Here is a 26,288-nt window from a genome sequence, read left to right as displayed (position 1 = left end):
ATGTTCTTTGTATTAGCTTATATGTTCATCTCCTGTTAGTTAATTATTTATAGAGCTGGGAGATCCTAAGACTCGATAACTTAGGACAGAACGATGCGATCTTTATATTATGTTGAGTAGTGCAGGACAAAAGCTATCGTTTCTATGTTCTTTGTTCTTGCTCTGGCGGTCTGGCCTAGTCGAGGCACTGTGATACTCAAAGTCAGAATCAATATCGGCAAGAAGTTTTGTTATTATTGCGCGTATTCTACGCGAGCTGCCAGCGTTGGAGAGAATGTATTAATCAAACTGGCTCATAAGCACTACTAGAGGTTAACGCAAAGTTAATATTGTGGTATATATTCTCATCTCTACTTGAGGCCTGTTTGGTTCCTCTCCTCTAAACTTTAGAGCTAAAGTCTCCAAACGGATGGTCTACTGTTAGTTTTAAACTTTAGTCCCACCTCACATTAGAGGTTTAGATTTTAAAACTAAGCTAAAGTGCTTGTAAAGTTTAAAGTAGAAATTCAAACAAGCCCTTAGATCGAGCACGGATTTGCACGAGACAAATATTTAGGCATGCATACGCTGTCATGCATGGAACTAGAATCATGGCCACGACAGCTACATATGCCGGCATGTGTTGCCGACTGAAACTACTTTGTTACACCTAGCACCATACGTGTTGTAGTGGTAAAAGCTTATAAAACCAAAGACGGCCTTGGACCCTGCTTAGCGGTTTGGCTTATATTATACTCTCTGATCTATCTATATACGCGGTCAATAAAACGCGATTGAATGCAATTTTGTAAGTAGAAGGCGACGAATAAGTTAAGAAAAACTGAAAACCGTGTGTAGTAGGTAGGTGATGAAATGGAAATGTCGATGCATGCTAGGGCCGGGCCGGCCGAGCAGCCAGCACAGCTCGGACAATGCAAGAAGACGGGATTTCTCTTTCTGGGCGGTGCACTTTCCAGATGCTCCAACGGAGAACACAACTGAGTCTTCCGTTTTGGGCATTGGCATCATCTGCCGATACATACATGGCCGATGAACTGAACCAGCTGCTGTCAGAACTAAACAAAGACGACTAAACTAATTCAGGACGGCAATGCATCGAGCTGTACTGAACGGAACGCTTCTGCACGCTCCGGAGCATCGGATCCTATGTGCGACACTTTACTGTGTACACGTTGTTGGCGTATGACACTGGTGATAACGACGATCTAGCGCGCTAGCTACTTTCCTCTAATTAATCCTCTAATCGTCTAAAATTATTATTTTTAAAAAAATGACTATTAATACCCCATGAATCACGACTGATACTACTAGATTTCTTATGGATATAATATTTTTCGTAATATATACTCCCACCATTCGAAAACAAATCCGCATCTCGCTTTCTAAGTGGTCACAAGTTTTCTTAGATTTGACCAAATATACATAAGTTACTAATATTCATGATCAATAATAAAAATTATTAGAGCATCATAGATATGACTACTGCTAGTTAAAAATGCACATCCCGCCACTAAACATGGAAAAAAAATTCTCTGCATCACGTATGCAGAGAGGATCTGTGCAGAATGTTTGGATCAGCCAATCACGACCTCACGAGATAAGTCATCGCAGGGTAACCAAATCATGCTGCACCTGCATCACGTATGAGAATTTTCTTCCCCTAAACACCAGGTGGGGCAGAAATGTTCTCATCAGACTCTTCATCAAACAATGACACCACAGAAGATCCGTACCCACCACCTGTACATAGACACAGGCCGAGGTAATAAAATTAGATCGCGGCCTGCAATTCAGACAGAGAAAGGGAGGGATCGGCGGCCAACTGCTTCGTTTGATCAGCCGTAACAAATACTAGTATAACTCGATCGAGCCAGGACACCACGTCAATGCCAGAACAACCTGTCAGCATTCCAAGCGGAATCTTCATCTCCAAATCCACGCACACACCCCCACCGTACGTCCACGGCCACCACCACGGCCCGACTGGCCGCAGGCATCCTCTCACTGCCATTCCAAAACTCTCTCGTACGCGCGCGCCACAAGTACGCGGCAGGTGCAACCATATATATCACGCAATATTAATCCAGCAGCTAGCATGGTAGTGCCATCGGCGGCAGGCCGGGAGATGGCGCCGGACTCGCTGCCGCTCGGCATTATCCCGACGGTGGACATGTCGGCGCCGTCCGGGCGCGGCGACCTGGCGCGCCGGCTGGTGCGCGCGTGCGCGGAGCGCGGCTTCTTCAAGGCCGTCAACCACGGCGTGCCGCCGCGGGTGTGCGCGCGACTGGACGCCGCCGCGTCGGCGTTCTTCGCGCGCCCCGCGCAGGCGAAGCAGGCGGCGGGGCCGCCGGACCCGCTGGGGTATGGCAGCCGGAACATTGGTGCCAACGGCGACGTCGGCGAGCTGGAGTACCTCATCCTGCACGCCCAACCCGGAGCGGTGGCGCGCAAGGCCAAGGTCATCGACGCGGAGGATCCTTCACGCTTCAGGTATATATCATATCATATCTCCGCAACTAACTATATATGCATGCATGCGTCGCTCCTCTCTCTACTCGATCTTTTATTTCCTTTCTTTTGTTCACCATCTCCTAGCTCAACGACTATATATTTGCTCATGGCATTGCAGTTTTTGTTTAATTTCGTCCATATTTGTTGCTGCTTAGTCTTCTACTCTGCCAATTTGCAAACGTCTGTATTTGCAATTTTCATATGATAATATTGTTATAATCACTTATGTATCTACATGAATATTTATTTCTTTTTTTGATCGGCAACAGTATGGCATAAAAAATTATTTCTGGTACATGCATATCATCAGTGGTCAGTGGCATGGAAGATTGGGAGTATATACCAATGGGCATGAGTCAGTTTTAAAATAAATAAATAAAGAAAGGAAAGAAATGCACCTGCCTTTTTTTTGGGTCATTCTAGCAAGTGGATAAATTAAACCTGATGCGTCGTCCACTGGGGGGCAAAGCCAATAAGAGGGAAGTCATCGCGGGAAGGGGATGTTGGTGGTGTTTTTTTTTTTTTTTTTTTTTTTGGGGGGGGGGGGGGGGGTGGGGTGAACGGGGATGATGTTGGTGGTGTTTAAAAGCTTGTGATTCTACTCCACTAGAACACAGCTTTGTGTTTCTGAATGTGACTAGTACAATGTAGTTTTTCCATCCCGTGCTCATTTTAACCAGTGGAATAAAAAGCAATGGACATAGGATATGCTTCATAATTACAAATATGATTAAGAGATGTCAATGTAGAGGGCAAATTTTTCATATGGCAAAGTATCCTTTTCTCTCTTATTATGTTCATCAATCATCACCCTCTATATTGGCATGCTATATATTTACTTGTTTCTTCATTGATGCTGATTGTGTAATACTTACTTCATTAATTTAGTCTTCCTAACTTCAAATGAACGACGTCTCTTGCTTATGCAAATATTGTTATATATGAAGCTACATATGTATTGGTGCATGCGAAATCTTTTTATTGTGATACATCCATTGTGTGCCATGCATGGTAATAATGCACGTCTGCTGTTATTAGCAGTCTTCATGTGATTCTACTATTCTAGCAAGTGGATACACCTGCTGTCAGCTGGGCGAGAGAAAAGTCCAAGAGCATGGGTTTAAAAGCTTGTGATTCTACTTTCCCTAGAACATCATTATGCTTCTGAATGTGACTATAATGTAGTTTTCCCGATCTCATAGCCAATCCAACAAAATTGTTGACAGAAGAATATATGCTTACTATCTCTGTTCCTGAAAGAATGTATCATTTAGGTTTGGGTTTAATTCAGACTATCTTTAAGTCTTATTAAATTCATAAGAAATAGTATCAGGAATAATTAAATACAAACAGGATATGTTGATGTCACGGCTAATATTTCTTATGGAAATCCACCGATTGTGGGAAATCTTGAAAACTATTGAAGAAAACAAGTTTATAATAAGTTTTCAAAAATCTCAAAAAGGCACCCTTGTGTTGAAGGCGCAACGTGGTGATGTAAAACCATATAAATAATTTTAAGCACGAATTCAACTTAGGGTGCGTTTGTACATGCGGATCAATTCCGTTTCTCCGTGAAACACCAGAATCGGAGCCAAATGCTTTTTGCCTATTCGTTTCTAAGGAGAAACGGCTGGAAGCATTCCGTGATTTTTGCCTACGCTTGCGAAACGGCCAGAACCCAGTTTCGCACGATTCGGTTCCCAGCCTCTCCTCTGCACTTATATGTTTTATATTTTTAATTAATTATTTTGAAGTGCAAAAAAATAAACGAGTTGTATTAAGTTTTCCTGCACCCACAAAAAAGTTCTAACATTTTTTGAAGCATATTTGCATTTATATATTTTCTAATGAGAAAAGCAATTTTATGTGGACGGGAATCCAGTCTAACAGTCAAACGGTTTCACAAAGTGATTCTGATTCATCACCAAAACGTTTCTACGAGAATCCAGAACCCTACCAAATGCACCCTTAGTTTCCTGAGATATGAAATTGGCAAAGAACAAAGGAAAAGACAAAAGCAGTGTGTTTATGAACAAAGTTGAGTTTGCTCATAAAGTATTGTATGTGCTTGCTTGTATTTTTTGTGAGTTTTTTTTGCAACTTTATATTTTGATGTCAAGGTGAAGTTTCTTCTTGGAATTTTGGGCTTATGAAGTTTAATGTACACCATCACCTCCTCTACATATATGAGAGGTACAAGCAAGAACTTTCAAAGCTTATAAACATGTCTTTTGAAGATTTTTTTTCACAAAAAAATAATAATATCCTAATCCCCTGATAGGGGGGTTGGTTACTGCAGCCTTAGGATAATAAACACAATCCTAATACTCAAGGTGCTTGCATTGAGAGTTGAGACCACAATAGAGGGTGCAGGGTTGTCTTGCAAAGACAAACAAATACCGTCAGTGCTGAGCCTAGCTGTAGGGTCAGGGTCACTAAAGTAAATGGACAGGACAGAACACAAAGATTTCGCGTATTTTATATTTTGCTAGGTGCATGTAACATACACAAGTGCACCTGCCATTAGCGGGAGAATTTTTGCCAATTATAGTCCCGAAATTTGGCATTTCTTATGTAATATTTAGATGCAATGCCACCACTTTACAAAGCTTGTTCGATTAATGCCACTGCCATACCAGTTTGAGCCACTAGAAATGGTACGGCATCACGGTAAGAAACGGAACACATTCATGTTTTGGTACTCCCTCCGTCTATGAAAATATGTAATTCTAGCATAGTGTCATATTTTAGTATCTTAAGTTTGACCAATTATAAATAAAAAATATCAATATTTATGATATTAAATAAATATCATTAGATTAATTAGGAATGTATTTTCATAATAAATTGATTTGAAGTCATAAATATAAATACTATTCACTAGAAATTTGGTTAAACGTGATCTACTTTTTCTAACACGTAACCTATAGTTACATGTTTTTATGGACAGAGGAAGGACACAACATGATGAGCGTAGACGATATTATAGGAATGAATAATATGGCAAATGTGAATGAATGTGATAGGTAGCAAAGACAGTGCGCTGGCATAATAAAACCTGAGGATCAGGGAGGACAAGCAAGTGGTACTATATTCTATGTCAATTGAAAGCATGAAGAAAGGTCATTTCAGACCATCCAATATAAATGAAATGAAAGCATATTTAATATAAGGACCCAAACCGTAGCGAGTGTGTTGGGCTGTCTGATGTTGGGAACTAAAGTTTAAGAGGTGTCACGTCATGTGTTATATGGGCTGTCACATGAGGTGTTCGGACTACTAAAAATAAAATAAATTATATAAGTTGTCAGTGTTCCGCAAGACGAAATTATTAAGCCTAATTAATCCATCATTAGCACATGTTTACTGTAGCAACATATTATCAAATCATGGACTAATTAGACTAAAAAATTCGTCTCGTAAATTAGTCTCAATCTATGCATTTTGTTTTGTAATTAGTCTATATTTAATACTTCCATGCATATATCAAATATCTGATATGATAGTGACTAAAGTTTAGAAGGTAGAACAAAGCTATAAATGAAATGATTCAGGGGGCCGTACCAACAACGGGTCTTTCACCGTGCAGCCTTATTAGCGCATCCAAACCCCATGCACATGATGAAAAAGGTGTGATGACAGACCATGTTTCATGTGTCACGTCCATGGCTTTCACCCATTAGAAATTATGTCCAGTACGTGTGACCAATTGCAAATAGCGCCACCTAGCTTAATTACTCCTATCAAGCTCATGGTTATCCAATGCAAGCTAACGTCCCTGTTTATTTGACTTATAAATTATATTTTTTTAATTAATAAATAATATTTTTTTAAACAACAAATCAGTCAGTATCAGCTAGTTCGTGATTGAGCAAGCATGTTAGTACCCTAACTTTAGCACCGGACGTCCGGATCTGACATGCTAGTACACAGTTTAAAGTTGTGAGGCACAGCAGATCTCTGTTGACATTGAAATCAACGTGTCGGACAATTTGTGGCGCACGACTCCTTTTCCTTTTGCGGTGCATGCAGACACAAGTGCTCTATCGGGGATTATTACTGGAGGACTGTCCTGAAACCAGATAAGCTTGGGGAATGTTGGCAGCCTTTTTCGGTCGCTGCGATTTCATTCATCAATCAATCCATATTCTTTTCGCAATCTCGCTTTTGCCTCATTATTGTCGGGATTGACATGTTAGTCCTCCATCTTCAACACGGGTGAGCCGATCTCTTCATCAGCACTACCAACCACGTGCTATGATTAGAGATAGAAGAAGAGAGGAAAAATAAAATGTACACATAGCACAAGTATCAGCGTTGATCAAAGCTCTATAAAAAAGATGGCAAAACTACACTCGCTCAACTTTACTGAGTTATAGTGAGAAGATATATATACAACTCTACCCGTCTAATCCTAGTACACAGACATGCACAGGTTGTCATACTGCTATAGTAACTAGATGTGACAGCAGGTCTGACTTTGGCGTCTGCCTCTACTGTGGCTACAGTGCGGCAGGGGACGCCTTTCGGCGTCTGCCCCGGTCGCGGCTACAGTGCAGCGGCAGAGGAGCCCTTTTGACGTCTGTCCCCTAACGCGCGCTCAGAGGAGAACAGCAGATTACTTAACATTTTTTCTCCTAATTCCTGTTGCTAACCCTAGAACCTCCACCATGCCGATCATCTTCTTCCGCTCCGTAAACCGAAGACGGCCGAGCGGCTTGGTGAGGACGTCCGCGAGGTGCCGATCAGTTTCGACGAACTCGATGACGATCTGCCCTCCATCGTCACAGTCTCTAAGGAAGTGAAACTTGATGTCGATGTGCTTGCTCTGGTCGTGGAGAACTGGATTCTTCGCGAGGGCGATGGCAGGGCTGGTTGTCCACCATCAGTGCTGGTGGGTGAGCTTCCGCACCGGTCAGCTCGCCCAGCAGCCAGCGCAGTCACACGGCTTGGCACGCCGCTTTGGCCGCCGCCACGTACTCTGTCTTGCACGTGGACAGCGCGCACCACCTTCTATTTCAACGACAACCATGAGATTGGAGTCGACCTAAGAAAGACGAGCATGCCAGAGGTGCTCTGCCGTCCGTCGATATCCCCGTCATGTCTATATCGCTGAACACATTGAGCTGCAGCCTACTTCCATCGGTCTTGGGGAAGACGATCCCCTGATCCACCGTCCTATTGACGTAGCGCAGTAGCCGCTTCACCGCAGCCCAGTGATCCTCTCGGGGATCCTCCACGAAGGGGCTGACGTAGCCCACGGCGAACGCAATATCTGGCCTCGTATGGACTAGGTAGCGTAGACCACCGCTGATGCTTCGGTAGAGTGTTGCATCTACCTTCGCCATGGTACTGGCCTTTGTCAGCTTCAACCGCTCCTCCATTGGAGTCACGCACGGCTTGCACTCAGCCATGCCTGCTTCGCTCCAATAGCTTTGAGGCGTATGCGCTCTGATCGAGCATGAGCGCCTCCTTCCCCTGTCTCACCTCGATGCCAAGGTAGTAGGAGAGTGCGCCGAGATCGCTCATTTGAAAATGAGCCGCCATCTCGCACTTGAAGCTATCGATGTCCTTCGCATGCACGCCGGTGACGATCAAATCGTCCACATACACGCCGACAACTGAACTCCTCCTTTCCCCGTCGCCGCGTGTAGAGCGCGTGCTCGGTTGCGCACCGCGTGAACCCAAGCTCGCCAAACGTAGCATCAATCTTAGCATTCCACGCTCGCGGGGCCTGTCATAGCCCATAGAGCGCCTTGCGCAGTCAGGAGCACCCTGTGCTCCGCTCCCTTGATGGCGATACCCGAAGGTTTCCTGACGAAGACCGTCTCTGCATGCTCACCGTTGAGGAAGGCCTGATTTTACATCCAGGTGATGGACGCGCTAGTCCTTCGCTGTTGCCAGGAGCCAGTAGCAGTCGGATAGACTCCATGCACGCTACCGGTGCATGACAATGGCACCGCGCTCGTTCCGCTTGACCTTGTACACCCACTTCAGCCCGATCGGACGACATCCTAGAGGTGGATCGATGAGCTCTCAAGTCTCGTTTTCCTCGATCGCCTTTATCTCCTCTAGCATCGCCCGTCGCCAGTTTGCTTCACGCTCGGCCAGCGTGAACGTGGGTGGTTCCTCTGCACTGACGAGAAGCAGCTCTAGTTCATTGAGCAGCTGACCCGCTAGGCCTAAGGACCCTGTGCCACCGACGATGTCATCCAGCCTGTGGAACCGCACCTCCTCACCGTCGTGAAAAGCATCCATGAACTCTATGATGTCGCTTGGAGGTGAGGTGAACTCGATCGGCGTCGATGGAGTCCCCTGTTCCACCGGAGTGGTCGGCACAGAACCTAGAGTGCTCGGCACCCTAGTTGTAGTACTCAGCATTACTCCTAGACCGCTCGTCACCACTCCTAGAGTGGTTTACGCCACTATAGGAGTGCTCGGCACCAGTATTGGAGTGGTCGACACCACTATACGACCTCTTGGCTCCACTATGGGAGTGTTTGGCACCCGTCCTAGAGTGGTCGGTGCCACTGTAGGACTGCTCGGCACCCCTTCCAGAGTGCTTGGCTCTGTTGCTAGAGTGGTCGACACCTCCTCTATAGCGTCTCCACCACCGTGGATGACCAAATGCTCGACGACTGAAGGTGCTGGTGAAGCCTCCAGCTTCCTTCAGTGCTCGAACTGTCTGAAAGGACCTAAGATGCCGCCTAGAGGGGGGTGAATAGGCAGTTTCTAAAAATTAACACCTTTAAATGCAAAAACAGATTAGTAAAGGGAGTTTCTAAAATGAAAACTCCAAATAAAGAGTAGTACCACCCCTCACAAGCTAGCCACAGAGTATACAAGGTATAAAGAATATATCTAGAAGCTACAACCCTACAACACAAAGTTAGAATAGAGAATGAATATATTCAGCACAGGCAGGAAATACCGGACGTGTCTGGTATACACATGTTTAGCAAAACAGCCTGTCACAGTGATCAATACCGAGTGTCCGGTAGCTATACCGGACGTGTCCGGTATACACAATTTCAGTGGAACAACCCCAAACTTGCTCCTTTTGATTTCTATCTTCAATCCAAACTATAGGTACCTACTAGAGATGACAAGAAACATAGATAACCTGCACAATAGTTGGAGCAACACAAATATCAAATGAAATACAAATTGAGACACGATATTTGTTTTACCGAAGTTCAGACTCGTTCGAGTCCTACTCTCTATTGAGGGGGTTGCGGGTGACCTAGTGAAGGTTAGCCCTAGAGGGTACCACGAAGATCACTCTAGCCGGAGTCTTTTCCAACTCCTTTTTCACCTTCCACTAGTTGATTCTGAGGCGGCAGAATCGACCGTTACAAACTTTCCAATGCACACCACAATCTCTCGGGTGCTCTCTAGGCAACGCCTAGCCATCTAGGACCGAAGAGTCCAAGAGTAACAAATGCGGATCACGAGATTGACAATATGCAAAAGTGCTCAAGTGGTTGGATTGCTCACTTTTTGAATTTCTCTCAACCCACTAATTGATTTGGCAATTTAGACCACACACTCACTAAGAGAGGGTTTGGGAGAGTTGACAAGGCTCAAAAATGTGTGTAGCAACCAACAGAATCAGCAGGCCTCCAAAGGTGGAGGCTTGAGAGTATTTATAGCCCCCTTAGAAAAACTAGTCGTTGCCATACCGGACACGTCCGGTATGACTTAGACTGCCCCAACGGTAACTAAGTTACAGTGACAATGTGAGGCATCGGAACTCTCGATGAATGCCAGAACTCCCAACCATCGGAACTCCCGACTCACGTCGGAACTCCTGACCCTCAGCATATTTGAAAACCATGTAACTGAGTTAAAGTATGTGAGGTGTCGGAACTCCCGACTCATGCCAGAAGTTCCGACCGTCGAAACTCCGACTCTCAAAGCATTTGAAAACTAGCCGCTGGCCTCTGGTCGTCCCGGTATGAATACCGGACACGTCCGGTATGACCACCATAGTGAACTCTCCAAGTTAGTTAAAGCGCGAGATGTCGGAACTCCGACCATTGCTGGAACTCCCGACCGTCGGAACTCTCGACTTATGTCGGAACTCCCAATGAACCAACCTGAGAACAACAATTTTACCATTGCTGGGTAAATACCGGACACGTCCGGTATGAATACCGGACACGTCCAGTATTGCCAGACCAGTAAGAAATCAGTTAGCTCTTTTGTCTCTCAAATACTCAAAACTCACATGAGTTGGCTTAAGCACTTATGAAACATTATCTATCAACATGATGCATCCCTCTTAATAGTACAGCATACCTATTAAACTCAAGATTAAAGAAAAAACTAATTTATACCGCTTGAGTTGACCTCTTTTGAATTAATGCCGTCTCTTTCAATCTTCATCAAGTAAGGGTGCCAACATGTTGATATTGATCTTGTCACTTGAGCATAGCCATCTTGAGCACATGACTTAATTCCATTCATTAAATATGAATAACTCCAAATGCATCAAGTCACTTCAAACACTTTGTCCAATATAGATTTGATCCTCCACATCAATATGACCATCGTAGCTTAATTAGTACCTCAACTAAATGCAAGTACTTCCTTCTTCACCCTAGCTAGGTTCTTTGGCTGCCAAGCCATCGCTTGCCCTTCACCCTTGCTTAGTACCTCAAAGCCTTTCCTTGCTATCTTCACCATCTTAAGCCATCAAGTCACATCTTGTGTTGAATCAACCATTCATTTGTATTGTTATCTTTTTCATTTCAATTTAGCAAGCTTCAAATATGAGACCACTCCATATGCAATCCCTCATGTCTCATTAATTAATTCTTACGAGCTTGCTTTCACATAGAACATGGAAATCCCACAATAAATAAGCCTTTGCATGAATTCCATTTGCATTGTTGTCTTGTGCTAGAACTAGATTGTTTTATACAACAACGCATCATTTTGGCTTTCATTAAGTACCTGTGAGATAACTTATTACCTGTCTACACTTAGCAAACAGGTTAGACCTTTAATCACGTTGTCATTCAACCATCCAAAACCCACTAAAGGGCTAGATGCACTTTCAATCTCCCCCTTTTTGGTGATTAATGACAACTTGATGAAAGCTTACAAAAGAATATAAACATTTAAACTTTTGGGTTCAATGATTTATGAGAGGCTCCTCCTTAATATGTGCTTGTGATTAGAATTCATGAAATGACCTCAAATGTTAATTGCACATACTAAAACATATAGGAGAGTCCCCCTAAATCATTGCATCTGTGGAGTGCATGTATGTGTGACAAAGTAAAACCGTGATGCATATGTCAAGATATATCACACAAGAATAAATATAAAGACATCACATCAAATATTTTCATTCTAGCATGCATAGTCCTTATGAAAATAAATATAACACATGTAATGTCACACATAGCACTCATTACAAATTTTCTCAAGTCCACAAGCCACTGATATATAAATAAAGATCATGTCTCAAGAGGTACAAAGATAAAACATAAGTCTTATCTCTCACATGATACAATGTATTTCAAACTCAAGATATACATCAATGAAGCTCACAAACTACAGCCTACAGTATATATCTTCAGGTGCAAAGATAAGCCAAAAGAGACAAATATCCTGAAGCTTTAATCAGTCTCTCTCCCCCTTTGTCATCTATCACCATAAAGGTCCAACAATGACATACTAAGGACAAAGAGGCTGCAAGCTGTCTCTGACAGCTATGATCACTTATCATCATCTTCATCTCTACCAGCATCCTCATCATCTGAGCATGTAGCACTAGCTGGACGAGAACCACCCACACCAGATGGGTCATAGAAACTATCCGTGAAGTCACTCCACCAGTCTAAAGCATACTCGTCTGCAGCACCGGTACGTGGCTTAGAGTGAGTAGGCATTCGAGCCTATAGTGGTAAAGTGTTAGGGTGCTCTAGAGCCTGCTGCTGCTGCTATCGCTGAAGGAACTCAGCAAACTCTACATCGTACCTACCCTACTACTGCTCCTTAGTCTCAGGCTCACTAGCTGCCTCATCTGATAGTGGAGATCTAGGAGGATCAAGCTCAAGTCTAGAAGCAATCTGCTTCAAAGTCCAAGTATCCTTCCTCCTAGCCTCCCTCTCCTTCTGCTGACAGGTCCGTATGTCCTTGCATATCCCAAAGATAGCACTGAACATCTTGCGAATAGGAGAAGGAGGACTACGGCGATGTGAAGAAGAATGTGAAGGAGCATGTGGTAGAGGGGAAGCTCATCCTGCTACTGTACCACCTACAGGTGCATCTGCCTCTGGTGCTGCTGCTGCTCCTCCTGATCCTACTGGAGGTACCCCAACCTTAGGCAAGTCTGCAATAATCTTTAGGGTGTTATGTACCTTGTCATACTCAGAGGTATGCCCTATGACCTGCTCAATCATGTGCATGATGTAGGGAGCAAAACCATAGCCCTTGAGGGGCCTCTCGCCGACACTCCTGATCTCGCACCATATGAAATCAAAGATGCTAAAAGGTCGTGCATCAGGTGCCATCCTATGGAGCAGATTCCTGGAGTAATCGGCAATGCTTCCCTTATCTCCACCCTTGTAATTAATGGTCTTCCTGAACATCCTATCTAGGTATCTGCAAGTAGGGTGAAGACCTAGAACCTTCCCCCCTGCTCCTCTCTCACCCCCTAGTGGATACATGTAGGCAAGCTGCTCTGGAGGCAACACATGCTTTATGTTGATCCTATCTTTCTAAAGATCATCATCTGAGAAGCCAAGTAGAGCTGCAAAAGCATCATAATCAACACTATACCACTGGCCCTCAAGCATCCAGTGATACGCCTCTCATCCTCCTCAACATACAGGGTGGCATAGAACTGAGCTACCACCTCTGTGTTCCAGTCATGCTGGAACTCCATAATCTCATAAACACATGTATGCTCACAAATGGCAATAGCATGATCAATGGAGGCCTTCTGCAAATCTCTGACGCACTGCCAGTCAATCCACTAAGACCTGGCAATCACTGGGTTCCTGGTGAGGATCACACTGGTGTAGAAGTCCATATGAAAGGCTATCTAAAATCGATGATCAAACTGAATTCTCAACAAGCCCCTTGGATCAATTCCTCTTTCATCTCTAGCCCTTCTGGTCATGCCTTTCCCCCAATAATCAACTCTAGCAACATAAGAGGGTACACTAAGTGGATGTGGCTCAAGTAAACTATAGTGCATACCCTAACCTAGCTGGTGCTGAGCTGGAGGTACTGCCTGCTCCTACTCAATCTCTTGCTCATCATCTAAGCTGCCACCATCTAAATCTCTACCAGTGCTTTTCCTCTTCCTGGTACTAGGTCACTCTATACTCTTCTGTATCTATGTCAGAGGAAGAACTATTGTCTCCCTCTTTGTATTATGGAGCACCCCTAGTAGCTCTGGAGAGTCCCCTATTGCTGCCCTGCTCCTGCTGACTAAATCTGGGATGCATTTCATGTCTTGCCTTCTTGTGTTTCTCTAAAGCTAGATCATGCCTATGCTTGGACCTAGGCTCCTGTCTTCCGCTCATGGCTGTTGTCCTGTATCCAAAGTTATGCAAGGAATTTTAGATACACGCCCAAACGATTGCTTATTTTAGTCGAAATATAGAAATAAGAATAATTATCCTATGCTTTGCAATCACCTCAACCAAACTAGGTCACAAGGTTCACAAAACACAATAGATAATTAAACTTAATCCTATGAATCAACCACTGAGAAGATTGAAACAAGGGAGCAAAGCCTGCTCTGCTGTCCCATACCAGACACGTCCAGTATCATACCGTGGGTATGAGCGGATAGCAACCCTAACCAGGGTCCTTCGCTCAATCTACAACCAATCCAATCCAAACTCTAGGCACAGCTTCTAGATAGATAATGTAGCATCTCTACCGAAGGGTTTTCAAAATCATGCCCTAACTGCTTAGATCGGATGAGGTCCGGGATTAGGGTACCTTGAGAGAGTGAATGAAGATATGATTGGAAATCCAAGTCCTGGAGCCTTTGATCTTGATGCAAATCTCCTCTGATCCAATCTCCCTCTCTTCCTTTTCACGGTGAAAACTTGAAATCACCAATGAAGGTCGAGGAGAGGCAGCTGGGTTGGCAGGAAGAAGAAAAACCTAACTTGGCCGAAGGGGTACCGGCCGTTTTATAACCCCGCTCATACCGACCGGTATGCATACCAGACACGTTCGGTATTTGCGGGTTGGCTGTCCTTTTTCCAAATTTCATTCACTTAATTCCAATCCCCTTCACCATCATTTCTTGATCCAAAAACATGTATGTTCTTGATCCAAACAAGGTGTAAATACTTTTCTTATCCAAATGCTATGAATATGACTTCTCTTTTCCAAATATTTGACATATATAGATTTTGGTTACTTGAGAGAGATTGTGAGACATAGTAGATTGTGGACTTAAGAAAGCCATGTCATGTGTAATTAGCCAATCAAACAATCAAGGAGAGCAATAATTATCACATGACAAGGCTTGGTCACAAAGACCAAGATTCAAATAGTTTTCAAATTCACACCACCTACACAAGCTAGTAATGAGTTTTGAAAAACATCTCTCCTATGTCACACAAATACACATTCTAACATATAAAGGGCCTTAGATGTACTTACAATGCATGTATGTAAATACATACCTTTGCCTTGAGACCATAAGAATACCACTAAGAAGATATATAGCATGATAGTCTTTATGTTGACCTTAATTGTCAAATAATCATGCTAGATACGAAATCAATTTTTCATCCAAAGGACTACAAAGAATGCTAGATAAATTTGTTAGTCCACAATGGTGCAAAATAGAGACTTAGCTCCCCCTAAATAAGTGCTTCAAGTAATTTGAATGACTTTCAACAAGCACTTTTATTCTATTAAGAAATTGGGAGCCAATTTTCCATTTTGACCATAAACCAAATAATTTTGCCATATTTAAAATTGAGTTTAAGGGATGCTCATAATCCACTTAGATTTGGTAAATCACAAGCTTGTGAGTAATTTGAGGATATATGAAAAAATATAGATCAAAGACTCAGTTGTAATTCTATTAGTGTCCTGGTTCCTGAAATACCGGACACGTCCGGTAGGTATATCGGACACATCCGGTAGGTATATAGGACACGTTTGGAATACACAGAATAGAAACACTTTCTCTCTGTCCCTGGCCATATCGGACACGTCCGATAGGTGCAGGACAGAAACAAATAATTCGCTACTTGTGATTCTTCGTTTAGCTTTATTATTTATTGTATACCTGTATCTCAACAAATGAATTGCTCTACTAGATAACTTATTAAAAGCACCATATGGCAACCATAATAAATATCAATCAAAACTAATTAGCCACTTTCAATTTTTCACAAAAATGCCTATTTATGAGTCATTGAGCACAAAACAAATAAAGTGGCTATCCTATAAGGTTTAGGTACTTGTTACCAATGGTGAAGCTAAATTAAATGATATATTCATTAAATTATCTTTGGGGTCAACCATATAAGAGATTATGATAAGATTTGGTTGATAGATTGAGTGAATATTATCAATTTGCTTTCTCAACCACCCTGAAACCTTCATCTCATCACCAAGTACCTACATCATTAATCTAAGCACACTTTGGTACCCAACTCTTGTTGGGTCCTTTTGAGTTAGTCAACACGTGCTTAGGCACCCAAATGGCTTTAGCACTAGTTTGTGGTGAACACATCACCTTGCTAATACTAACTCCATTTGTGGTCTTCCTAAGCATATCATTATAAACAAATATGTTTGGCTTAGGTGTGTTACCATTTGGGCATTCATAGCTTAAATGCCCCTTTCTTCTACAAGCATAGCATATGCGGCCTTTGTTTGCTCTATGCTTGTTTTGCTTGTATGGACATGTATCAATCTTGTGGCCCATCTCATTGCATCCATAGCATCTTCTTGTTGCAACTTGGGCTTCCTTTCTTGCCTCTTTGTACATTGGGCATTTCTTGGTACGATGCCCATATTTCTTGCTTATGAGACAAGCGCTTTGTCCATCACTTTTCTTTTGGTTGGCCAACTTATTTGAGGCCTTTTGTTTGGCCACTTTACACTTGTCGGCCCAACTCTTATGTGGACACATGGCCCACTCATGTCCATATAATCCACAACCATAGCATAACCTTTTTCATATTTCTTGCTCTTGGTTGTGTTGGCCTTGCTTAGGATGTGATTCTTTTGTTGGGTTTTGGAGGAAGCAAGGTTTGAACCCTTCTCAAGCTTCTTCACCATGTTATCACGGTTATCTTGAGAAGGTTGTGCTTTCTCCTTACCCTTCAACCGAATCACATCTTTCTTTAATCTTTCCACCTCTTCTTTGAGCTCTATGTTTTCTATGAGATTTAGCTCAATCGAAGATTGGCTTGCTTGTGGAGTACATTCATTAGTACAAGAAATATTTAATTGAGATGGTGTACTAGTGAGTGAATGTGTGAGAGGTTGAGAAAATTTTACCAATGTGATCACAACCCCATGAGCCACCTCGAGCATGATGCTTGATTCTACTACTTCATCATGAGAGCACTTTAGATGAACATAGTTTGCTTGTAGCACATTATACTTGCTTGATAGTTCATCTAGCCTTGCCTTGAGCTCAAAGTTTTCCTTCTCTAGTTGTGAAACACTAGAAGAGGAATTAGTAACTAAAGTATGCTTAATTGATAATTTTTCATACCTTTCACTTAGAGCCTTTAGTTCTTCCATCTTAGAGATGAGAAACAATTCTTGCTTTTGAAGTGATTGCTCTTGCTTCTCAATCTCTTCTTCAAGCTCATCATTCTTTTCAACTATCTTCATGATGATGAACTTGTCTTTACGGTTGAGATGATCAAGGTTGTAGTTGTCTTCAACTTCAACATCACTCTCATCTTGATCATCTACTTGTGCTTTCTCCTTTTCTTGATCTTTCTTGTTACTCTTTTTCTTGCTTTTCTTGGCCATGAGACACAAGTGATGAGTATCATAAGATACTGAGGTTGACTCATCACTTGGTCGCCACCAGGCTTGAGCATCGTTGCAAACAGCTGCTTGCTAGTCTGCTGCCTTGGTCATACCAGACACATCCGGTATGTGCAAGCAGATAGCAAGTCATGCGCTGCTTGCACTTCTTGCTCTGGCTCGGTGCTCTTGAGGTCTTGTGAGGCTTCTTCACTGCATGAAGACACAATGGACATATTTCCATTGACTTGATCTCAAGTGCATCATCACATTTGGATTTTCCATATAAATTAGAAAGTCTAGTCCAAATGAGATGAGCACTCTCCGGAGGTGGTTGTTCATTGAAGATTGTCTCATCTTGAACCTCTGCACTCAATGTACTCAACATGACATTGATAGCTTGAGCATTGAGTTGCACGCATATCTCTTCCTCTTTTGACAATTTTTTGTAGTTGCTCCAATCAACTATAGGAAAAGGTATGCTTGCATCCATAATATGCTCAACAAGAGGACTAATATCTCTAAAAGCATTGAGTACATGTATTGACCAAGGTAGAAAGTTTGAACCATCATTTTGGAGAAGCACCGACTCTAACTCGATAGGCGTCGACATCATTTTCTCATGGCGGTGAAGCTTTAGGTGAGAACCTCGCTCTGATACCAATTGAAATGACCTAGGCTGCCGCCTAGAGGGGGGTGAATAGGCGTTTCTAAAAATTAACACCTTTAAATACGGAAACGATTAGTACTCTAAATAAAGAGTAGTACCACCCCTCACAAGTTAGCCACAGAGTATACAAGGTATAAAGAATATATCTAGAAGCTACAACCCTGCAACACAAAGTTAGAACAGAGAATGAATATATTCAGCATAGGCAAGAAATATCGGACGTGTCCAGTATGCACGTGTTCAGCAGAACAGCCTGGCACAGTGATCAATACCGGACGTGTCCGGTAGCTATACCGGACGTGTCCGGTATACACGGTTTCAGTGGAACAACCCCAAACTTGCTCCTTTTGATTTCTATCTTCAATCCAAACTACAGGTACCTACTAGAGATGACAAGAAACACAGATAACCTACACAATAGTTGGAGCAACACAAATATCAAATGAAATGCGAATTAAGACATGATATTTGTTTTACCAAAGTTTGGACTCGTTCGAGTCCTACTCTCCATTGAGGGGGCTACGGGCGACCCAGTGAAGTCAGCCCTAGAGGGTACCACAAAGGTCACTCTAGCCAGAGTCTTTTCCAACTCCTTTTCCTCCTTCCACTAGTTGATTTTGAGGCGGCGAAATCGACCGTTACAAACTTTCCGAGGCACACCACAATCTCTCGGGTGCTCTCCGGCGACGCCTAGCCGTCTAGAACCAAAGAGTCTAAGAGTAACAAATGCAAATCATGAGATTGACAATATGCACAAGTGCTCAAGTGGTTGGATTGCTCTCTTTTTGAATTTCTCTCAGCCCACTAATTGATTTGGCAATTTGGATCACACACTCACTAAGAGAGGGTTTGGGAGAGTTGACAAGGCTCAAAAATGTGTGTAGCAACCAGCAGAATCAGCAGCCTTCAAAGATGGAGGCTTGGGGGTATTTATAGCCCCCTTGGAAAAACTAGTCGTTTTATAGCCGTTGCCATACTAGACACGTCCGGTATGCATCCGGTATGACTTATACTGCCCCAATGGTAACTAAGTTATAGTGAAATGTGAGGCGTCAGAACTCTCGATGAATGCCGGAACTCCCGACCCTTAGCATATTTGAAAACCATGTAATTGAGTTAAAGTATGTGAGGTGTCGGAACTCTCGACTCATGCCAAAACTTCTGACCGTCGGAACTCCCGACTCTCAAGGCATTTAAAAACTAGCCATTGGCCTCTAGTCATCCATACCAGACACGTCCGGTATGAATACTAGACACGTTCAGTATGACCACCATAGTGAACTCTCCAAGTTAGTTAAAGCGCAAGACGTCGGAACTCCCGACCATTGTCGGAACTCCTGATGAACCAACCCGAGAACAACAATTTTACCATTGCTGGGCAAATACCGGACACGTCCGGTATTGCCAGACCAGCAAAAAATCAGTTAGCTCTTTTGTCTCTCAAATACTCAAAACTCACATGGGTTGGCTTAAGCACTTATAAAACATTATCTATCAACATGATGCATCCCTCTTAATAGTATGGCACACCTATTAAACTCAAGATTAAAAGAAAAACGAATTTATACCGCTTGAGTTGACCTCTTTTGAATTAATGTCGTCTCTTTCAATCTTCATCAAGTAAGGGTGCCAACATGTTGATATTGATCTTGTCACTTGAGCATAGCCATCTTGAGCACATAACTTGATTCCATTCATCAAATATGAATAACTCCAAATGCATCAAGTCACTTCAAACACTTTGTCCAATATAGATTTGATCCTCCACATCAATATGACCATCGTAGCTTAATTAGTACATCAACTAAATGCAAGTACTTCCTTCTTCACCCTAGCTTGGTTCTTCGGCCGCCAAGCCGTCACTTACCCTTCACCCTTGCTTAGTACCTCGAAGCCTTTCCTTGCTATCTTCACCATCTCAAACCATCAAGTTACATCTTGTGTTGAATTAACCATTCATTTGTATTGTTATCTTTTTTATTTCAATTTAGCAAGCTTCAAATATGAGACCATTCCATATGCAATCCCTCATGTCTCATTAATTAATTCTTACGAGCTTACTTTCACATAGAACATGGAAATCCCACAATAAATAAGCCTTTGCACGAATTCCATTTGCATTGTTGTCTTGTGCTTGAACTAGATTGTTTTATACAACAACGCATCATTTTGGCTTTCATTAAGTACCTGTGAGATAACCTATTACCTGTCCATACTTAGCAAATGAGTTAGACCTTTAATCACATTGTCATTCAACCATCCAAAACCCACTAAAGGGCTAGATCACTTTCACTGTCCCAGTCCCATGATGCCTTCTCATCGAACACGATGTCACGTGAGACAACCACCTTGCGTCCGCATGGGTCATAAAGCCGGTATGCCTTGGTACCTTCCTCGTAGCCTAGGAGCACCATCGGTGTGCTCCTGTCCTCTGGCTTGGTGAGGACCGGCTTCGTCTTCTAGCTGATGCAGCCGAATGTCTGGAGGAAGGACACGCTCGGCTTGCACCCATACCAAGCTTCAAATGGCGTCATGCCCTTTAGGGCCTTTGTGGGCGCATGGTTTAGGATGAACACCGTCGTGGTCACCGCCTCACCCCAGAACCTTGTCGGCATGCTCTTGGCCTTCAACATGGATCAAGCCATGCCGACCACCGCCTGGTTCCTCCACTCCACCATGCCATTCTGCTATGGTGAGTACGACACAGTGTGGTGTCGCACCACACCCTGACCCGTGCAGTACACAACGAACTCCACCGAAGTGAATTCACCACCGCGATCAGTCCGCAGCATGCGTAGCTTCTTGCCGCTCTCTGCCTCCACGTGCACCTTGAACTTCTTGATCGCCTCCGCCGCCTCGTTCTTGCTCGTTAGGAGTTGCAGCCACATATAGCGATTACAATCATCCATGAGCAGGAAAAGGTACCATCGACCACCTTTTGTGGATGGCATGATTGGCCTGTAGAGATCGCCGTGGACGAGCTCGAGAGCATCCGCTGCGCGATACTTGGCCGCCTTTGGGAATGGCAGCCTCCTTTGGTTCCTGGCCAGGTAGCTGTCATATAGCTCGCCTGCGTGCTTGATATGGGGCAGCCCTCGGACCATCTTCTCCAGTCGATCGAGCACGTCAAAGCTGAGATGGCCGAACTGGGCATGCCTTAGCCACGGCTCCTCGGTGTGTCATGCTGCCAGGCACACCGGCTGCTCCACCTTCAAGTCGAGCAGGTATATCCGGTTTCGGGACCTCTTCACCTTGGCAAAAAGGCACTGCTCCCAGTCCCTGATCCTGAGGACGCCATTCTTGATTAGTACCTCGCTGTCGTGCTCATCTAGCTGGCCAATGCTGATGATGCTTGAACGCAGCTACGGGATGTAATATACATCTGTCAGCGCTCGGTGCTCGCTATTCTGGCACCTGAAGATGATGGTGACGCGCCCTTGGACCGCCACCCTTGAGCCATCACCGAACTTCACCGTGCTGGTCATGTTGTCGTCGAGCTTGAAGAAGGCTTCCTTGGAGCCCGTCATGTCGTTGCTGGTGTCGGAGTCCAGGTACCACCTCTGCTCCTATTCGCCGCCCACACGTCCAAGGTGGACTTGGGCGCGCGGTTCGTCGAGGTAGACGGCCTTCAGACCCTTGTCGTGCCCTTCCGCCGCCATCACCTCTCCCTTCTCCTTTCGCCTCAACGTCGTGCAGTGTACAGAACATCGCCATCAGGAGAGTGGCATCATCATCCTCATCAGCCTACGCTAAATGAGCCTCAGTCTTCTTCTCCTATTTGCGATTTGGGCACTCCTTTGCCCAATGGCCCGTCTTCCCGCAGCGACAGTAGTCGTTGGGGTCGACCTTCTTCTTCTTCTTCTTCAAAGAAGCCTTGCCGTGGCGCTTGCCATCGCCACCGCGACTAGAGGAGGCTTCCTCGGACTTCTTCATCCGGGCAGCCCACTCCTCCTATGTCAGAAGCAGCTTGCCGTTGTCCATCATTGTTGTGGCCTGCTCCATGCGATCATCCACTGCCTGTAGACGGCCTATCACATCCTCAATGGTGAGGGTGGACAAGTCCAGCATCGTCTCTATGGAGAGAGTGATCTGGATGTACTTCATCGACATGGAGTGGAGGTACTTGGAGACCGCCTCTTCTTCGTCGATGGTGACGCCGTGGCTCCTTAGCTTGCTGATGAGCGACTGCAGGCGGAGGGGAAAGTCCTCCACCGATTCACCATCCTTGAACTTGAGGTTGGCGTACTCCTGCTTCAGCAGCTGGGCCGTCATCTTCTTTGTGCGGTCAGAACCGACAGGCATCGCCACAATGGCCTCCCACGCCTCCTTAGCAGAGCTCTTCGCCCCCAATGGCTCCCTGTACTCCGCTGGCACAGTAGCGAGGACGGCTTCCAACACTAACATGTTGTCTTCTTTGTTGTCGGTGCCCTTGTCAATGGCATTCCAGAGCCGTCGGGCTCTGAGCTTAACCTTCATGGTCACCGCCCACTCGCCATAGTTGGTGCGAGTCCGCGTCAGCCAACTGGTGCCGCTGACCTCCCGCACCGTGCGCACAACGACCTCCTGTCGTGGCTGGGCAGCCACAGTAGCGCCGCTGCTATCGTCCATTTCCAAACCGTCCGTCATCACCAGCGGTTAGTCCGGCGACGACTCTTATACGGCGCCGACCGCTCCACCAGCACTGCCGACCATACACTATGACTAGAGGTAGAAGAAAGGAGGAAGAACAGAGCACGCACATACATAGCATAAGCATCAGCGTTGGCCGGAGCTCTGCAAAGAAGATGGCAAAACTGAACTCGCTCAACTTTACTGAGTTGCAGTGGGAAGATATATATACAACTCTACCCATCTAATCATAGTACACAGACATGCACAGGCTACCATGCTGCTATAGTGACTAGATGTAACAGTAGGGCCGACTTTGACGACTGCCCCTGCTGCTGCTACAGTGCAGCGGCAGGGGAGCTCTTTCGACGTCTACCCCTGTCGCGCGCTCAGAGGAGAGCAGCAGCTTACTTAGCGTGAGAGACACCCAATCCCGATCGATTATTACCCAAAAAAAAACAAAGGCAAATCAACGCACATTTTCCTCAAATGCCCTTTCCCAAACTGTCCTCACCGACTGTAGTAAATCTTCTCTGTCAAAATTTGTAAGGATTCAAATGGTTTCTGATGGTCTGCTCTGTATAATTAATTTTCATCTGAATTTAGCATGAATTTGCCAAGCATTTGGTGGTGATTTAATTTCCCAGTACGTCTCCGATCCATGTCTGCTGCAGTGTAGCAGTGAACGAGTACGTGGGCGCAGTGCGGCACCTCGCGTGCCGGGTCCTGGACCTGCTCGGCGAGGGCCTCGGCCTCGGGGACCCGACGTCCTTGAGCTGCCTCATCTCGGCCGTCGACAGCGACTCCCTCCTGAGGATCAACCACTACCCTACGTCCAGCGGCGCGGCGGACATGTCCGCCAAGGGCATCGGGTTCGGCGAGCACACCGACCCGCAGATCCTCAGCCTGCTCCGCGCCAACGACGTCGACGGCCTGCAGGTGCTGCTGCCCGACGGCCACGGCGGCGGTGACCAGTGGGTCCAGGTGCCGGCTGACCCGTCCGCCTTCTTCATCAACGTCGGTGATCTCCTTCAGGTCCGTGCTATGGCTATGCTATCGCGTTTCTTAATTAAAGTTATTAACAGTCACACAACAATCTCCTGTTCATATGATCGCCATGCTTGGCAATGTGCATCAGGCCCTGACAAACGGGCGGTTGGTGAGCATCCGGCACAGGGTGATGGCCAGCACCACCAGGCCGCGGCTGTCCACCATCTACTTCGCCGCGCCACCGCTCGACGCCCGTATCGCGGCGCTCCCGGAGACGGTGACTGCCGGCGCGCCGCGGCGGTACAGGACCTTCACGTGGGCGGAGTACAAGAAGGCCATGTACGCGCTCCGCCTCAGCCACAACCGTCTTGATCTCTTCCACGCAAACGCAACCTCCGGCGGCAGCGGCGATGTCGTCGACGATTAGCTCTCTATGAGCGAGCTATATATATACAGAAGAGAAGTGAACATGACGAGGGTCTAGTAGTAGAGACTAGAGTTTATGCGACAAAATTTGCAGTCTGGCATCGGGCGTGGCGTACTGTTGCCGGCGTATTCGCTAGCAACTCTCTTGCAGTGAGATAATGTACTGCAACCGCCGTTTAAGCTACTCTGTGACGAGGTTCAGGCTTGTATAGATGCTACACTAGGCATATTTGTAGTACTATATGATATTATATATATTTCATTTTAATTTATTTGTATCGAATCTATCTTTTTAGAGAAGAAGCCGGCAAGAATTTTGTCTAGCAATAGCGAAGAAATTTTAAGATTCGATCTCAGACCGTTACAACTAACAAGAGTTTTGACATTACTCTCTAGGAACACTCATGTTGGTTTACTCTCTAGGAACAATTTGCCGCAGCCGCCTTGCTCCCGTCACACACCAAGTTCTTGCCTCCTCCTTGATCTTTCCAATTATCATTTCTGTACTAGAGTTTTGACATTACAAAATTCTTGAATTATGCTATTTCTAGATTTCTCATGTCACAAGCATCATCGAGGACCGGATTGCCTTCATTTGCCTTCCTGGCACGTTTGCAATATGACGTCATGATGTAGAGACATCTTCAAAAATGTTTCAATTGCTATGTATCCCGCCGTGATTCTTTTATTTTTAATCCTTTTCAAAAACTATTTCTAAAAATAACAGTATTGGTTTTTCTAAAACTAAACTCGTTTGGCCACGCCAATCTTCTTGACGCGACCAATGCAAACTGTTGTGACGCGCCACCCAGTCTGGCACGGCAGGAGCACCACTGTGGCAGGTCAGCAGGTTAGCAGGTCAGAAGGATGCGCTCGTCGACTTTCTCTTAAAAAAATCAGGATATCTTTGCATGGAAACCTTCAAACATGTCAGGAGTTCCGAGAGAAGTCACCGAGCACTCCCTAAAGATAAAGCCTGGTTCAAAGCCGGTCAGGCAATGCTTACGAAGGTTTGACGACAAGAAGCGTAGAGCTATAGAAGAGGAAGTAGGAAAGCTTAAAGTTGCAGGTTTTATTATAGGGAGGTTTTGCATCTAGACTGGATAGCAAACCCAATCCTTGTACCTAAGAAACATAATCAATGGAGAATGTGTGTGACTATGCGGGCCTGAACAAGGCATGTCTCAAAGATCCTTATCCTTTACCTCGTATAGATCAAGTCATCGACTCCATTGCATGTGGCAAATTGTCTGACACCTACTTTGGTTATCACCATATCCGAATGAAGGAGTCTAACTAGCTAGCTATGTCATTCATTACCCGATCGGCTCATATTGTTACATAACAATGCCTTTTGGGCTAAAGAACGCGTGGGCTACATGCTAGCGGTGCATGCAGTGCTGTTTGCATGCGCAGAACAGTAGAAACGTAGAATCCTATGTCGATGGCATAGTTGTCAAGTCAAAAATGGCTGAGGACCTCATTCGGGACCACTCGAAGATTTTCGATAATCTCTGAAAAATCGATATAAAGTTAAACCTGCAGAAGTGCACCTTTGGTGTTGCTTCACTATTGGGATACACTGAGGCCAACCCTGTTAAGGTAAAATCTATCCTCAAGATTGGTCCACCTAGAGAACTGAAGGATGCACAGAAGCTAATGGGGTGTCTGGCATCTTTAAGCAGCTTCATCTCATGACTAGGCGAGAGGGGTTTCCCCATGTATAAACTTCTTTGCAAGACGCCAAACTGGCGATGGACTCAGGAGGCCTAGGAAACCTTCGATGACCTCAAAAACTTCCTCAACTAAACCTTCGGTTTTAGTTGCTCCCCTCAAGAGGAGCCATTACTGCTCTACATAGAGCAGCCACTACCCAGGTAGGCAGTGTTCGGCTAGCTGGTAGCCGGCTGGCTGGCTGGTCAGCCACCTCACGAAATCACTGTTCACGTCCTGTCAGAACAGTATTTTTCTCTCACAACCATCAGCCGAAACCGTATTTTTCAATCCTGCCGAACAGGCCCGTAGTTAGTGTAGCGATAGCAGTTGAAAGAGAAGAAGCTGGATGCTTATCGAGAGCAAAACTCGATACCCA

The 26,288-nt window shown here is 44.9% G+C and overlaps 1 protein-coding gene across 1 annotated transcript; it reads left to right on the top strand.

Annotated features, from left to right (window-relative positions):
* Nucleotides 1–2,095: 2,095 nt before the first annotated feature.
* LOC136460565 (gibberellin 2-beta-dioxygenase 2-like) lies at nt 2,096–24,197 on the top strand. The gene is made up of 3 exons (XM_066460218.1): nt 2,096–2,490; nt 23,455–23,815; nt 23,919–24,197. Exons 1-3 carry the CDS (start codon nt 2,096–2,098, stop codon nt 24,195–24,197), a joined length of 1,035 nt encoding a protein of 344 aa, XP_066316315.1.
* Nucleotides 24,198–26,288: the final 2,091 nt, after the last annotated feature.

Source organism: Miscanthus floridulus, chromosome 6, assembly GCF_019320115.1.
Source record: "Miscanthus floridulus cultivar M001 chromosome 6, ASM1932011v1, whole genome shotgun sequence".
NCBI lineage: Eukaryota > Viridiplantae > Streptophyta > Magnoliopsida > Poales > Poaceae > Miscanthus > Miscanthus floridulus.
This window is presented reverse-complemented; position numbering and strand designations above follow the sequence as displayed.